At 42.9% G+C, this 17853-nt stretch overlaps 1 protein-coding gene across 2 annotated transcripts; it reads left to right on the forward strand.

Moving 5' to 3' along the window:
• Positions 1-3583: 3583 nt before the first annotated feature.
• LOC138349118 (uncharacterized) lies at positions 3584-12002 on the forward strand. 2 transcript variants are annotated; one of them, XM_069299116.1, is made up of 4 exons: positions 3584-3630; positions 4353-4442; positions 5068-6510; positions 11643-12002. In XM_069299116.1, exons 3-4 carry the CDS (start codon positions 5070-5072, stop codon positions 11675-11677), a joined length of 1476 nt encoding a protein of 491 aa, XP_069155217.1. In that variant the 5' UTR covers positions 3584-3630; positions 4353-4442; positions 5068-5069; the 3' UTR covers positions 11678-12002. The 2 variants fall into 2 exon arrangements, with proteins under 2 accessions (XP_069155217.1, XP_069155216.1); XM_069299115.1 differs by lacking the exon at positions 11643-12002 and having other exon boundaries at positions 5068-8542.
• Positions 12003-17853: the final 5851 nt, after the last annotated feature.

Consider the following 17853-nt stretch of genomic DNA (forward strand, 5'->3'; position numbering starts at 1 on the left):
ATCCATATTATCCAATAGAAAACATAAAAAAAATTCATAACATAAATTTTGAGATTGAGACCCACATGAAAACCCAATTTTTAGAAATACTTTGAAGGAACCCTTTGATGAAAGAGGTATCAAAGGTGAATTAGATCACATACCTAATCCTTTGATGAAGATTTGATGGTGAAATCATAGCTTTACAGCCTCCAAATCACCCCTATCTATTCTTCAATGGTGTCTTCCAATAGAGAGAGAGAAAAGAGAGAAGGAAGAGAGTATTGTTTTAAGCGTTGTAATTAGATTAATGGGGCTGGGTTCTTTATATGGGGGGTTAATTAGATAAGTTAGGATTACCTAAACCCCTAACTAACTACCTAAACCCTTAATTAAATAATTGAAACTTAATAAAAAAATGTGTAGGAAAATGCAGGTACACCGACAACACCACAATTGACGGATTATGGGTCTGTCAATAGACTAGCAGCCCTCTTCCATGCTGCACATCCGTCCTTCTTTGGAATAGACTGTAAAGATGAAGGACTCCAAAGAAATGGCTAAGTTTTTGTTGAAGTTTGGCATCGACTCCACTTCGATCAACACACTCTCAGTGGATTGCCCTTTCGTGGGTGCACACTGCCAATGCAGTATTGACTCCAATGTGCAAGGTTCCTCCTCAAGGTCCTTTGGTTGGTCCATGGGGAGTCGTACCCAGAAATTTTGACCGTGAATTAACTTGAACACATGTTAGCTACCCTTCCACCAATTTTCATGGATTTTGGACTCTTAAAATCTATTCAAATAAACTATGGCATGCTAGTACCTCCTAAAACTAGTTTCCGGATATCATGGATGTTCTAGTTCCTAGACTTTCTAAAATAGTGTATAGACCTTATGAAACCCATGTTAGTCAATTATCCAAAGTTCAACTTACCAACATGCTACATATCATTTCATAAAGATTCATCATATCAAAATGCACAAGATAACTCAAACAAGCCAAAGAGCAAAAATTTCAAGTTCTAATATACAAGTTCACTGTAAGTCACTATAAAGATACTCCAAAAGCACATTTTGCAAGACTTCACCAAAATCAAAGTAACTTCAACTTTTTCATTATTTTCATTATTAGCAAGAATTAATAACCTGAGTTATCAAATAGATATGGGTAACAGGACATCATGTCGGCCACGGCCTTCCATATTGCACCCTCAACTAGTTTATTCTTCCATAACACCTTTATTGAAGCCACCTCTTTATTTTTCAACTTCTTGACTTGCTTATCAAGAATTTGAACTGAAACTTCCCCATAAGAGAGGCTATCCTTCACACCAAGACCCTCAATATAAAGAATAGACTCGGGATCACCAATACACTTTTTAAGCATGAAAACATGGAAAATTGGATGACTCGAAGTCAATTCACTAGGAAGTTTCAATTCATAGGCAACCTTACCAACCCTTTGCAAGATTTCATACGGACTCACGTAACGGGGACTCAACTTTCTTGCCAAATCTAACCACCCATTTCATAGGTGAGATTTTCAAATACACTTTATCACCTTCTTCAAACTCCAAATCCCTTCTCTTATGATCGACATAAGACTTTTTCCGACTATTGGCAGCTTGCAATCGGTTCCTTATGATATTAACTTTCTCCAAAATCTTATAAATCAAATGGGGACTAAGAAGAGAAGGCTCACTCACTTCAAACCATCAAATAGGAGACGTACACCACATGAGTTAATGTGGAATCTGGTGTTATGGAACCCTTCACTAAAGAAAGGTAGAGTACTTGCCAAGGTATTACCAAAAGATGAACTTAGCAACTACGTGGATCCATTAGCTAGTATTCCTATGGGGGTAACATAGTTCGAGAACTAGAAGATATAGTTAGGGCCTTCTTTGTGATACATGCATTTTAGTCTCCAAATATCAAGAGTACATTAGTGATATTACCTCCCCTATGTGGGAAGGGACACTCCTCACTCTAGTTCACTCGGTGTTAAGCTAGAGTCCCTTTTTGAAATGTCTTTAATGCCTTTATTAATAATTATAGGTTAATGTAGGTCCTAGGGTCTATCCCTTGTATAATCATCATCATCATCATAGCTCAATAATAATTGAATGAGTATTGTACTTTCATAACAATTCATACAAGTGAGGTTAGTACATTTACATAGTCACATTATAATAAGGCACATTGGTAAGTTATCACCATCCTTATAACATTTAGATTTTAGATAACACCTCACAAACTAGAGTCAAGACATTTCAATTCAACATCATATCATCCCTATCAATCTCACATAAGTTAAACTAAAAAAATCATCACTTAATCACAAGTAATCATAATTGAAGTAAAGAATAGAGATCGCAAGACTTACTCATTCTCCTTCAAAATGTCATCATCAAGGTCTTACCATCAACCTCCAACTTAACCCAACAATGGTATAATAGCATCACATAATAGTAACCAACATAAAACAAGGCCAATTAATCACTATACAATAATTCATCACTAGTTCATAGCCTAGAATTAGAGACTTAGATCAAGTTCATACTCTACTTCACAACCTAGGTCAATTAATCATAAACTAGAATAATTGGATTATAATATATCACAATCTACTTATAATTATCATGATAACAACATACGATAGTAATTCACACACTAACCAAGACGATTGAGTCAATACTATACAAATCAATTCAAGATCACAACCTAGGGTAAAGGGGAATAGGTCATCTTCTAAAATTGAGACAAATACATAAAATTAACATAATGTAACAATTATACATGTTATTATATGTTATGCCTCGTATTTTTTTTATACGTAGTGCGCATCGTGATCTAGAAGACGTAAAGAAATATTAGGCAAGGATGTTATTTCCAAATGTGATATTAAGTATGAGTTGGTTAATGTAAGTGCCATTAACTTTAAGTGAGGGATTAATTAGTGGCTAATTTGGATTGATTTAATCCAATGGGCCCCACCACTCAAGGCAAAAAATTAAAAAGGGATCAGATTGTGGGCTGGCCTTAGTGGACAGGTGTAGAGGGGGGCTGCTTCCACTTCATACTATTAAATGAGGTGGGGAAATCCACTCCATGCTATATAAAGTGGTGAAATGCATTGCTACATATCATCTTCTTATTCACCACTTGTCTTAGGCAGCCATGGAAATGAAGAAACCAACCCTGCAACTCTTGGCCAGCAGCTGCAAATAATTTGGTTAGTAATCTCCTTGTTTGGTGTGTTAATTCTTTAGAATACCCTTGTTAATTATCCATTAATTTTAAGAAGGGGGCGTGACCAGTAGTTTAGGAAGTTTGTTTTAGTTATTGAATGTGCTAAGTATGAATGGAAACCATAATCAGATTATTAGTGGTGTCATGTTGGTGCTTGGGCTGTTTATATGATTCTTTGGGTTATATGTGTTATTGGTATTGCTGTGGATAATTTGGATTGTTGTCGAATTGGGACGAAGTAAGGAAAATAGGGGAGGTGCTGCCGAATTTTCGTTAGATTATTAGCTAGCTTACAAGAAAGTAAAGCACGATGTTTATCTAATTGCGGCACGATTGTTGCTTGTTATAGATTAATAGCTTGAGCAGTAAATATTGGACGTGCGGCTCAATTATACGGTATGTAACGCTGTCCCTTCTTTCTTTGCTTGGCATGACTTTTAAAAATAAGCGAATAACGGACAGATTTGATACTTACCTCTAAAGCGTCTAGGTGATGTATATTCTTGCTTCCACAATTATTCCTCTATATATCGGTTATGTCTAAGGCTATGATGATCTCTAATATCTATGGTAATGCTTCTTAGAGTCATTGAAATTTTACGTTTTCATATCGTATTAAAGGTTCATAATCTTGATAAAACATTAATCTTTGGTAATACTCCTTGCTGGTTCACGTTGATTGTTCTATTGAGTTATAAGAAATGATTTTAATTGCATATGGTTGCTCATAATATTCTGCTCGTGCATAGAGTCATTTATCATTTCACCGAGTCCCGGGCCGGGTAATGTTCGTGCGGAGTTTCTTGCATATGTCACCGAGTTCCTCACTAGAGGGCCGGGTATGTATATTATATATATGATTGGTGATGAGGATGGTTATGATGATGATGATGACGGAGATGACGTGATGATTATTTTGCCGAGCCCCTTACTAGGGAAGCTGGGCACCTTAAATGTTAAATATATGCATGATTTCACTTAAAAAGTATATGTGTAGCGATATTTTGTTTCGACTTGCCACATTGGTATCCTGTCATCTTTACCTTATGCTTTACATACTCAGTACATTGTCCGTACTGACCCCCCTTTCCTCGGGGGGCTGCGTTTCATGCCCGCAGGTGTAGACGCGCAGTTCGGTGATCCTCCCGCCTAGGATATCTACTCTGCTAATTGGGAGAGCTCCACTGTTCCGGAGCCCAGTCGTTTTGGTACATAACTTTTGTGTAGTCTTTTGCTCGTCTATGGGTATGGCGGGGCCCTGTCCCGCCGAGTTTCACTAATGTACTCTTAGAGGTCTGTGGACATTATGTGGGTTGTATATATATGTTTTGGATAATGGTCTGGACATGGTTTGTTTGGGATGTCCGCTTGTACAGGGGCAGCCTTGTCGGCTGCGTACATCATTATGCTTTGAATAGTGGCGGCCTTGTCGGCTCGCGTATGCTGTTATGGTTGAATGGTTATGACTCCTTATGAGACAGGTCCTCTTATATATATATATGACGTTGGGGTTGGCTTGATTTGATTAAATTCCATATTGTCTTAGTTTCAGTTGGTCATACTTAGCAGGTTTGTATGTGGGTGTCCAAAACGGGCACTAATCACGGCCTATCGGGTTGGGTCGTGACAAAGAGTGGTATCAGAGCGGTTCTTCCTCGGAAGTGCCTACAGACCGTGTCTAGTAGAGTCTTGTTTATCGGTGTGTTGTGCACCACATCTATAAACAGGAAGCTACAGGACATTTAGGATGTCATTCTTTCTTCTTATTCTAGATCGTGCGATAGAGCTATATTAACAGGATAATCCCTCTCTAACGAATCCATGTGTTTTCAGCTATGCCTCCAAAGAAAGCGACAGCCGCCCAGAAGGGAAAATCGGTAGCAGAAGGTACTAGTCAGACCCGAAGAGTTACTAGGGCCCGTGCCCAGTCTATGCCTGGTATTATGCTCCAGTCGGAGAGCTCTGCTACACCCCCACCGCCAGAAGAGCTTAGAGCAGCAGCAGCTCCAGTTCGGGGGACACCACCAGCCCCCGAGGCCCCAACATCTGAACCTCCAGCTCCTCAGTCAGGGACGGAGGATAGGGCCATGAGAGATGTGGTTCAATTGCTGACTAGATTAGTGGCAGATCAGGCTCGCAGGCATGGACTAGGAGTTGATCATGCGGACAGATCTGATAGCTTAAGGGCTCGTGACTTCTTAAGTTGTAATCCTCCAGAGTTCTTTGGGTCAAGGCCACAGGATGATCCGCAAGAGTTTATTCGTCAGATGCAGCGTACATTGAGGATAATCAAGGCTTCGGAGACCGAGTCTGTTGAGTTGGCTACGTATCATTTGCGGGATGTAGCTATTAATTGGTATGAGTCTTGGGAGTTATCTAGGGGTGAGGGTGCCCCTCCAGCGGTATGGGATGAATTTGTGGAGGCTTTCCAGGGCCACTTCCTGCCTCCAGAGATGAAGCGAGCTAGAGTCGATAAATTCTTGCGTTTGAAGCAAAATGGCAGGAGCGTTCGAGAGTATAGCCTCGAGTTTGATTCATTGGCTAGGCATGCGCCTACTATTATGGCTGATATGGCAGACAGGGTACATCGTTATGTGATGGGATTGGATCGTTATCTGATTGACGGTTGTATGGCAGTGACTCTTCAGCCAGGTATGGACATTGCTCGGGTGCAGGCATATGCACAGGGGGTAGAGGATCGGCACCGGGGACGTCAGCCAGATAGAGATTATAATAGAGGCCAGCATAAGAGGGCTAGATCAGCAGGTTATCCTGACGAGTTTCAAAGCGGGCAGTCTCAGCAGCATGTTAGATTTTCTTCCCAACCAGCACAGAGTGCACCCCCACGTATCATGGGTAGGGGGTTCGATCGTATGGGATATTCGGAACCTGGTCAGAGCTCTAGGGCGTCAGGGTCACAGATGGGCAGGGGTTTGAGCCAGTCGAGGCCACCTTTGCCTCGGTGTTCTCGTTGTGGTAAGTCCCATCCTGGGGAATGTCGTTGGGCTACAGGTGCGTGTTTTTCTTGCGGCCGTCAGGGCCATACTATGAGGGAGTGTAACCTTAGAGGTAGTGCAGGTGGTATGGCACAGCCTACAGGGTCCGTTGCTGGTTCATCTTCTTCTGTGGCTATGCGCCCTACGGGGCAGGGTATTCAGGCACCAGCAGGCCGTGGTAGAGGACGTGGTGGAGCTTCTAGTTCTAGCGGTCCCTCAAACCGTATATATGCTTTGACTAATAGGCAAGATCAAGAGGCGTCACCTAATGTGATCATAGGTATATTATCACTATTCTCCCGAAGTGTGTATGCATTGGTAGACCCAGGTTCCACCTTATCATATATATCTCCCTTTGTTGCTAGTAGGATCGGAATAGAGTCTGAGTTGATAGAACCATTTGAGGTAGCTACACCTGTAGGAGATTTTGTCATAGCTACGCGAGTATATAGGAATTGTTCAGTAGCTATATATAGTCATCATACCGTAGCAGATCTAATAGAGTTAAATATGATTGAGTTTGATATTATCATGGGCATGGATTGGTTGGCTGCTTGTTATGCTAATGTTGATTGCAGAGAAAAGATAGTTCGATTTCAATTTCCAGGGGAACCGATTATATAGTGGAAGGGAAGTACAGTATCGCCGAAAGGTAAGTTCATTTCATACCTCAAGGCCGGGAAGATGGTTAGAAAAGGCTATATTTACCATCTGATTCGGGTGTATGACATAAAGGCAGAGGCACCGACTCTTCAATCAGTCCCGGTAGTTAATGAATTTCCTGATGTATTCCCCGAGGAACTTCCAGGCCTTCCTCCAGAACGGGAGATAGAGTTTACTATAGATGTACTGCCAGATACCCAGCCTATATCTATACCTCCTTATAGAATGGCACCTGCTGAGTTGAAAGAATTGAAAGAGCAATTGAGGGATTTGCTAGAAAAGGGCTTCATCAGGCCTAGTACGTCACCTTGGGGAGCACCAGTACTGTTTGTGAGGAAGAAGGATGGGTCGCTGCGGATGTGCATTGATTATAGGCAGTTGAACAAAGTAACAATAAAGAACAGGTATCCCCTCCCAAGGATTGACGATCTATTTGACCAGTTGCAGGGTGCAAAGTGTTTTTCAAAGATAGACTTGCGGTCAGGTTATCATCAGGTGCGGGTAAGGGAGGCAGATATTCCAAAGACAGCATTCCGAACCCGATATGGGCATTATGAGTTTAGAGTGCTGTCTTTTGGGCTGACTAATGCTCCAGCGGTATTCATGGATTTAATGAATCGAGTATTTAAACCATTCCTTGATATGTTTGTTATTGTATTTATAGACGATATTCTGGTCTATTCACGTTCAGAAGAGGAGCATGCAGATCATTTAAGGACGGTACTTAGGGTGCTTCAGCACCAGAAGTTGTATGCTAAATTTTCTAAGTGCGAGTTCTGGTTGACTTCAGTGGCATTCTTGGGGCATATTATTGGAGCTGATGGTATTCGGGTAGATACACAGAAGATTGAGGCAGTAAAGACTTGGCCCAGACCTACGACACCTACTGAGGTACGCAGCTTTTTGGGGTTAGCAGGATATTACAGGAGATTCGTAGAAAAGTTTGCCTCAATTTCAGTGCCTTTGACAAGGCTAACTCAAAAGGCAGCCAAGTTCCAGTGGACAGATGCTTGTGAGCGAAGCTTCCAGCTATTGAAAGACAAATTGACTACAGCTCCAGTCCTAACTCTTCCAGAGGGACCAGATGGCTATGTTATTTATTGTGATGCTTCGGGTGTTGGGCTAGGATGTGTATTGATGCAGCATGGCAAAGTTATAGCCTATGCCTCCCGACAACTTAGGAAGCATGAAAAGAACTATCCTACTCACGATCTGGAGTTAGCGGTCGTGGTTCATGCCTTGAAGATATGGAGACATTATTTATATGGTGTCCATGTGGACATCTATACAGATCATAAGAGTCTCCAATATATCTTTAAACAGAAGGAGCTGAACTTACGACAGAGGCGGTGGTTAGAGTTGCTAAAGGATTATGATGTTGATATTTTATATCATCCAGGGAAAGCGAATGTTGTAGCAGATGCTCTTAGCCGTAAGTCCATGGGTAGCTTGACAGATGTACAACCAGAAGGGAGGGATATGGTTCGGGAGATTCAGCGGCTATCCAGCCTTGGAGTCCGTCTAGCTAATTCGGAAGATAGTGGAGTTTCTATTCGAGAGGTTGCTGAGTCCTCAATCATAGATGAGGTAAAGAGACACCAATACAAGGACCCTATTCTGGCACAGTATAGAGATGCAGCTCTTTAAAAGGAAAAGACCCCATTTAAGGTTACACCTGATGGAGTGTTACGATATGAAGGCAGATTGTGTGTACCCGATACTGCGGGGCTAGACGGCAAGTTATGGGAGAGGCACACTCTGCCCGTTATTCTATTCACCCAGGGTCAACAAAAATGTATCATGACCTCAGATGCTTATATTGGTGGGATGGCATGAAAAAGGACATAGCAGAGTTTGTTGCTCAGTGCCCAAATTGTCAACAAGTCAAGATCGAACATCAAAAGCCTGGTGGATTATTACAGGAGATAGAGATCCCGACTTGGAAATGGGAGATGATTAATATGGACTTCATTACAGGCTTACCTCGCACTCAACGGAAGTATGACTCTATATGGGTTATTGTAGATAGGCTGACGAAATCGGCCCATTTTCTTCCAGTCAGGACTACTTATTCGGCTGAAGATTATGCGAGGTTATATGTCAGGGAGATAGTGAGACTTCATGGGGTTCCCACGTCCATTATATCAGACAGAGGAGCTCAATTTACAGCCAACTTTTGGAGATCGTTTCAGAAGGGATTGGGGACACAGGTGAACCTTAGCACAGCATTTCACCCTCAGACTGATGGGCAGGCTGAGCGTACTATTCAGACACTAGAAGATATGTTGCGGGCCTGTATTATTGACTTCAAAGGCAGCTGGAATGACCACTTGCCGCTCATTGAGTTTGCCTATAATAATAGCTACCATTCTAGTATCCAGATGGCACCGTACGAGGCCTTATATGGGAGGAAGTGCAGATCACCTATTGGTTGGTTTGATGTTGGCGAGACTAAGTTAATAGGCCCGGATGTGATTCAGCAAGCTGTTGACAAGGTGAAGCTTATTCAAGAAAGATTATTAGCAGCCCAGAGTCGACAGAAGTCATATGCAGATAATCGGCGTCGAGATTTGGAGTTTCAGATTGGTGACTGGGTATTCCTGAAGGTATCACCCATGAGGGGTGTGATGAGATTCGGCAGGAAGGGGAAGCTCAGTTCGAGATACATTGGGCCTTATCAGATTGTTCGTAGGATAGGCAAGGTTGCCTATGAGTTGGATCTACCATCTGATTTGGAGGCGGTACATCCAGTCTTCCATGTATCGATGCTACGTAAATGTATTGGTGATCCTTCTAGAGTATTCCCTGTAGATGATATTCAGGTAACAGAGGAGTTGTCATATGAGGAGAAACCCGTGGCTATACTTGATCGTCAGGTTAGAAGGTTACGTACTAAGGATGTGGCTTCCGTCAAAGTGTTGTGGCAAAATAACAATAGGGAGGAGATGACTTGGGAAGCGGAAGACGAAATGAAAAATAAGTATCCTTACTTGTTCCCCGTACCTGCAGGTAATTCAATTCCTAGCTTGACTATATTGATAGATAATGAGATTATGTAGCTGTGAGGCATCTGTAAGTTATGGAATGCAGGTTGATAGGTATAACTTTTAGAGAGACCTCGCTGGAATTTGTTTTTGCAAGACGCTAACTTAACATTCGAGGACGAATGTTCCTAAGGGGGGAAGGATGTTATGCCTCATATTTTTTTTTATACGTAGTGCGCATCGTGATCTAGAAGACGTAAAGAAATATTAGGCAAGGATGTTATTTCCAAATGTGATATTAAGTATGAGTTGGTTAATGTAAGTGCCATTAACTTTAAGTGAGGGATTAATTAGTGGCTAATTTGGATTGATTTAATCCAATGGGCCCCACCACTCAAGGCAAAAAATTAAAAAGGGATCAGATTGTGGGCTGGCCTTAGTGGACAAGTGTAGAGGGGGGCTGCCTCCACTTCATACTATTAAATGAGGTGGGGAAATCCACTCCATGCTATATAAAGTGGTGAAATGCATTGCTACATATCATCTTCTTATTCACCACTTGTCTTAGGCAGCCATGGAAATGGAGAAACCAACCCTGCAACTCTTGGCCAGCAGCTGCAAATAATTTGGTTAGTAATCTCCTTGTTTGGTGTGTTAATTCTTTAGAATACCCTTGTTAATTATCCATTAATTTTAAGAAGGGGGCGTGACCAGTAGTTTAGGAAGTTTGTTTTAGTTATTGAATGTGCTAAGTATGAATGGAAACCATAATCAGATTATTAGTGGTGTCATGTTGGTGCTTGGGCTGTTTATATGATTCTTTGGGTTATATGTGTTATTGGTATTGCTGTGGATAATTTGGATTGTTGTCGAATTGGGACGAAGTAAGGAAAATAGGGGAGGTGCTGCCGAATTTTCGTTAGATTATTAGCTAGCTTACAAGAAAGTAAAGCACGATGTTTATCTAATTGCGGCACGATTGTTGCTTGTTATAGATTAATAGCTTGAGCAGTAAATATTGGACGTGCGGCTCAATTATACGGTATGTAACGCTGTCCCTTCTTTCTTTGCTTGGCATGACTTTTAAAAATAAGCGAATAACGGACAGATTTGATACTTACCTCTAAAGCGTCTAGGTGATGTATATTCTTGCTTCCACAATTATTCCTCTATATATCGGTTATGTCTAAGGCTATGATGATCTCTAATATCTATGGTAATGCTTCTTAGAGTCATTGAAATTTTACGTTTTCATATCGTATTAAAGGTTCATAATCTTGATAAAACATTAATCTTTGGTAATACTCCTTGCTGGTTCACGTTGATTGTTCTATTGAGTTATAAGAAATGATTTTAATTGCATATGGTTGCTCATAATATTCTGCTCGTGCATAGAGTCATTTATCATTTCACCGAGTCCCGGGCCGGGTAATGTTCGTGCGGAGTTTCTTGCATATGTCACCGAGTTCCTCACTAGAGGGCCGGGTATGTATATTATATATATGATTGGTGATGAGGATGGTTATGATGATGATGATGACGGAGATGACGTGATGATTATTTTGCCGAGCCCCTTACTAGGGAAGCTGGGCACCTTAAATGTTAAATATATGCATGATTTTCACTTAAAAAGTATATGTGTAGCGATATTTTGTTTCGACTTGCCACATTGGTATCCTGTCATCTTTACCTTATGCTTTACATACTCAGTACATTGTCCGTACTGACCCCCCTTTCCTCGGGGGGCTGCGTTTCATGCCCGCAGGTGTAGACGCGCAGTTCGGTGATCCTCCCGCCTAGGATATCTACTCTGCTGATTGGGAGAGCTCCACTGTTCCGGAGCCCAGTCGTTTTGGTACATAACTTTTGTGTAGTCTTTTGCTCGTCTATGGGTATGGCGGGGCCCTGTCCCGCCGAGTTTCACTAATGTACTCTTAGAGGTCTGTGGACATTATGTGGGTTGTATATATATGTTTTGGATAATGGTCTGGACATGGTTTGTTTGGGATGTCCGCTTGTACAGGGGCAGCCTTGTCGGCTGCGTACATCATTATGCTTTGAATAGTGGCGGCCTTGTCGGCTCGCGTATGCTGTTATGGTTGAATGGTTATGACTCCTTATGAGACAGGTCCTCTTATATATATATATGACGTTGGGGTTGGCTTGATTTGATTAAATTCCATATTGTCTTAGTTTCAGTTGGTCATACTTAGCAGGTTTGTATGTGGGTGTCCAAAACGGGCACTAATCACGGCCTATCGGGTTGGGTCGTGACAAAGAGTGGTATCAGAGCGGTTCTTCCTCGGAAGTGCCTACAGACCGTGTCTAGTAGAGTCTTGTTTATCGGTGTGTTGTGCACCACATCTATAAACAGGAAGCTACAGGACATTTAGGATGTCATTCTTTCTTCTTATTCTAGATCGTGCGATAGAGCTATATTAACAGGATAATCCCTCTCTAACGAATCCATGTGTTTTCAGCTATGCCTCCAAAGAAAGCGACAGCCGCCCAGAAGGGAAAATCGGTAGCAGAAGGTACTAGTCAGACCCGAAGAGTTACTAGGGCCCGTGCCCAGTCTATGCCTGGTATTATGCTCCAGTCGGAGAGCTCTGCTACACCCCCACCGCCAGAAGAGCTTAGAGCAGCAGCAGCTCCAGTTCGGGGGACACCACCAGCCCCCGAGGCCCCAACATCTGAACCTCCAGCTCCTCAGTCAGGGACGGAGGATAGGGCCATGAGAGATGCGGTTCAATTGCTGACTAGATTAGTGGCAGATCAGGCTCGCAGGCATGGACTAGGAGTTGATCATGCGGACAGATCTGATAGCTTAAGGGCTCGTGACTTCTTAAGTTGTAATCCTCCAGAGTTCTTTGGGTCAAGGCCACAGGATGATCCGCAAGAGTTTATTCGTCAGATGCAGCGTACATTGAGGATAATCAAGGCTTCGGAGACCGAGTCTGTTGAGTTGGCTACGTATCGTTTGCGGGATGTAGCTATTAATTGGTATGAGTCTTGGGAGTTATCTAGGGGTGAGGGTGCCCCTCCAGCGGTATGGGATGAATTTGTGGAGGCTTTCCAGGGCCACTTCCTGCCTCCAGAGATGAAGCGAGCTAGAGTCGATAAATTCTTGCGTTTGAAGCAAAATGGCAGGAGCGTTCGAGAGTATAGCCTCGAGTTTGATTCATTGGCTAGGCATGCGCCTACTATTATGGCTGATATGGCAGACAGGGTACATCGTTATGTGATGGGATTGGATCGTTATCTGATTGACGGTTGTATGGCAGTGACTCTTCAGCCAGGTATGGACATTGCTCGGGTGCAGGCATATGCACAGGGGGTAGAGGATCGGCACCGGGGACGTCAGCCAGATAGAGATTATAATAGAGGCCAGCATAAGAGGGCTAGATCAGCAGGTTATCCTGACGAGTTTCAAAGCGGGCAGTCTCAGCAGCATGTTAGATTTTCTTCCCAACCAGCACAGAGTGCACCCCCACGTATCATGGGTAGGGGGTTCGATCGTATGGGATATTCGGAACCTGGTCAGAGCTCTAGGGAGTCAGGGTCACAGATGGGCAGGGGTTTGAGCCAGTCGAGGCCACCTTTGCCTCGGTGTTCTCGTTGTGGTAAGTCCCATCCTGGGGAATGTCGTTGGGCTACAGGTGCGTGTTTTTCTTGCGGCCGTCAGGGCCATACTATGAGGGAGTGTCACCTTAGAGGTAGTGCAGGTGGTATGGCACAGCCTACAGGGTCCGTTGCTGGTTCATCTTCTTCTGTGGCTATGCGCCCTACGGGGCAGGGTATTCAGGCACCAGCAGGCCGTGGTAGAGGACGTGGTGGAGCTTCTAGTTCTAGCGGTCCCTCAAACCGTATATATGCTTTGACTAATAGGCAAGATCAAGAGGCGTCACCTAATGTGATCACAGGTATATTATCACTATTCTCCCGAAGTGTGTATGCATTGGTAGACCCAGGTTCCACCTTATCATATATATCTCCCTTTGTTGCTAGTAGGATCGGAATAGAGTCTGAGTTGATAGAACCATTTGAGGTAGCTACACCTGTAGGAGATTTTGTCATAGCTACGCGAGTATATAGGAATTGTTCAGTAGCTATATATAGTCGTCATACCGTAGCAGATCTAATAGAGTTAAATATGATTGAGTTTGATATTATCATGGGCATGGATTGGTTGGCTGCTTGTTATGCTAATGTTGATTGCAGAGAAAAGATAGTTCGATTTCAATTTCCAGGGGAACCGATTATAGAGTGGAAGGGAAGTACAGTATCGCCGAAAGGTAAGTTCATTTCATACCTCAAGGCCGGGAAGATGGTTAGAAAAGGCTATATTTACCATTTGATTCGGGTGTATGACATAAAGGCAGAGGCACCGACTCTTCAATCAGTCCCGGTAGTTAATGAATTTCCTGATGTATTCCCCGAGGAACTTCCAGGCCTTCCTCCAGAACGGGAGATAGAGTTTACTATAGATGTACTGCCAGATACCCAGCCTATATCTATACCTCCTTATAGAATGGCACCTGCTGAGTTGAAAGAATTGAAAGAGCAATTGAGGGATTTGCTAGAAAAGGGCTTCATCAGGCCTAGTACGTCACCTTGGGGAGCACCAGTACTGTTTGTGAGGAAGAAGGATGGGTCGCTGCGGATGTGCATTGATTATAGGCAGTTGAACAAAGTAACAATAAAGAACAGGTATCCCCTCCCAAGGATTGACGATCTATTTGACCAGTTGCAGGGTGCAAAGTGTTTTTCAAAGATAGACTTGCGGTCAGGTTATCATCAGGTGCGGGTAAGGGAGGCAGATATTCCAAAGACAGCATTCCGAACCCGATATGGGCATTATGAGTTTAGAGTGCTGTCTTTTGGGCTGACTAATGCTCCAGCGGTATTCATGGATTTAATGAATCGAGTATTTAAACCATTCCTTGATATGTTTGTTATTGTATTTATAGACGATATTCTGGTCTATTCACGTTCAGAAGAGGAGCATGCAGATCATTTAAGGACGGTACTTAGGGTGCTTCAGCACCAGAAGTTGTATGCTAAATTTTCTAAGTGCGAGTTCTGGTTGACTTCAGTGGCATTCTTGGGGCATATTATTGGAGCTGATGGTATTCGGGTAGATACACAGAAGATTGAGGCAGTAAAGACTTGGCCCAGACCTACGACACCTACTGAGGTACGCAGCTTTTTGGGGTTAGCAGGATATTACAGGAGATTCGTAGAAAAGTTTGCCTCAATTTCAGTGCCTTTGACAAGGCTAACTCAAAAGGCAGCCAAGTTCCAGTGGACAGATGCTTGTGAGCGAAGCTTCCAGCTATTGAAAGACAAATTGACTACAGCTCCAGTCCTAACTCTTCCAGAGGGACCAGACGGCTATGTTATTTATTGTGATGCTTCGGGTGTTGGGCTAGGATGTGTATTGATGCAGCATGGCAAAGTTATAGCCTATGCCTCCCGACAACTTAGGAAGCATGAAAAGAACTATCCTACTCACGATCTGGAGTTAGCGGTCGTGATTCATGCCTTGAAGATATGGAGACATTATTTATATGGTGTCCATGTGGACATCTATACAGATCATAAGAGTCTCCAATATATCTTTAAACAGAAGGAGCTGAACTTACGACAGAGGCGGTGGTTAGAGTTGCTAAAGGATTATGATGTTGATATTTTATATCATCCAGGGAAAGCGAATGTTGTAGCAGATGCTCTTAGCCGTAAGTCCATGGGTAGCTTGACAGATGTACAACCAGAAGGGAGGGATATGGTTCGGGAGATTCAGCGGCTATCCAGCCTTGGAGTCCGTCTAGCTAATTCGGAAGATAGTGGAGTTTCTATTCGAGAGGTTGCTGAGTCCTCAATCATAGATGAGGTAAAGAGACACCAATACAAGGACCCTATTCTGGCACAGTATAGAGATGCAGCTCTTTAAAAGGAAAAGACCCCATTTAAGGTTACACCTGATGGAGTGTTACGATATGAAGGCAGATTGTGTGTACCCGATACTGCGGGGCTAGACGGCAAGTTATGGGAGAGGCACACTCTGCCCGTTATTCTATTCACCCAGGGTCAACAAAAATGTATCATGACCTCAGATGCTTATATTGGTGGGATGGCATGAAAAAGGACATAGCAGAGTTTGTTGCTCAGTGCCCAAATTGTCAACAAGTCAAGATCGAACATCAAAAGCCTGGTGGATTATTACAGGAGATAGAGATCCCGACTTGGAAATGGGAGATGATTAATATGGACTTCATTACAGGCTTACCTCGCACTCAACGGAAGTATGACTCTATATGGGTTATTGTAGATAGGCTGACGAAATCGGCCCATTTTCTTCCAGTCAGGACTACTTATTCGGCTGAAGATTATGCGAGGTTATATGTCAGGGAGATAGTGAGACTTCATGGGGTTCCCACGTCCATTATATCAGACAGAGGAGCTCAATTTACAGCCAACTTTTGGAGATCGTTTCAGAAGGGATTGGGGACACAGGTGAACCTTAGCACAGCATTTCACCCTCAGACTGATGGGCAGGCTGAGCGTACTATTCAGACACTAGAAGATATGTTGCGGGCCTGTATTATTGACTTCAAAGGCAGCTGGAATGACCACTTGCCGCTCATTGAGTTTGCCTATAATAATAGCTACCATTCTAGTATCCAGATGGCACCGTACGAGGCCTTATATGGGAGGAAGTGCAGATCACCTATTGGTTGGTTTGATGTTGGCGAGACTAAGTTAATAGGCCCGGATGTGATTCAGCAAGCTGTTGACAAGGTGAAGCTTATTCAAGAAAGATTATTAGCAGCCCAGAGTCGACAGAAGTCATATGCAGATAATCGGCGTCGAGATTTGGAGTTTCAGATTGGTGACTGGGTATTCCTGAAGGTATCACCCATGAGGGGTGTGATGAGATTCGGCAGGAAGGGGAAGCTCAGTTCGAGATACATTGGGCCTTATCAGATTGTTCGTAGGATAGGCAAGGTTGCCTATGAGTTGGATCTACCATCTGATTTGGAGGCGGTACATCCAGTCTTCCATGTATCGATGCTACGTAAATGTATTGGTGATCCTTCTAGAGTATTCCCTGTAGATGATATTCAGGTAACAGAGGAGTTGTCATATGAGGAGAAACCCGTGGCTATACTTGATCGTCAGGTTAGAAGGTTACGTACTAAGGATGTGGCTTCCGTCAAAGTGTTGTGGCAAAATAACAATAGGGAGGAGATGACTTGGGAAGCGGAAGACGAAATGAAAAATAAGTATCCTTACTTGTTCCCCGTACCTGCAGGTAATTCAATTCCTAGCTTGACTATATTGATAGATAATGAGATTATGTAGCTGTGAGGCATCTGTAAGTTATGGAATGCAGGTTGATAGGTATAACTTTTAGAGAGACCTCGCTGGAATTTGTTTTTGCAAGACGCTAACTTAACATTCGAGGACGAATGTTCCTAAGGGGGGAAGGATGTTATGCCTCATATTTTTTTTTATACGTAGTGCGCATCGTGATCTAGAAGACGTAAAGAAATATTAGGCAAGGATGTTATTTCCAAATGTGATATTAAGTATGAGTTGGTTAATGTAAGTGCCATTAACTTTAAGTGAGGGATTAATTAGTGGCTAATTTGGATTGATTTAATCCAATGGGCCCCACCACTCAAGGCAAAAAATTAAAAAGGGATCAGATTGTGGGCTGGCCTTAGTGGACAAGTGTAGAGGGGGGCTGCCTCCACTTCATACTAGTAAATGAGGTGGGGAAATCCACTCCATGCTATATAAAGTGGTGAAATGCATTGCTACATATCATCTTCTTATTCACCACTTGTCTTAGGCAGCCATGGAAATGGAGAAACCAACCCTGCAACTCTTGGCCAGCAGCTGCAAATAATTTGGTTAGTAATCTCCTTGTTTGGTGTGTTAATTCTTTAGAATACCCTTGTTAATTATCC

The sequence above is a fragment of the Solanum lycopersicum genome, chromosome 6 (genome assembly GCF_036512215.1).
Source record: "Solanum lycopersicum chromosome 6, SLM_r2.1".
Lineage (NCBI taxonomy): Eukaryota > Viridiplantae > Streptophyta > Magnoliopsida > Solanales > Solanaceae > Solanum > Solanum lycopersicum.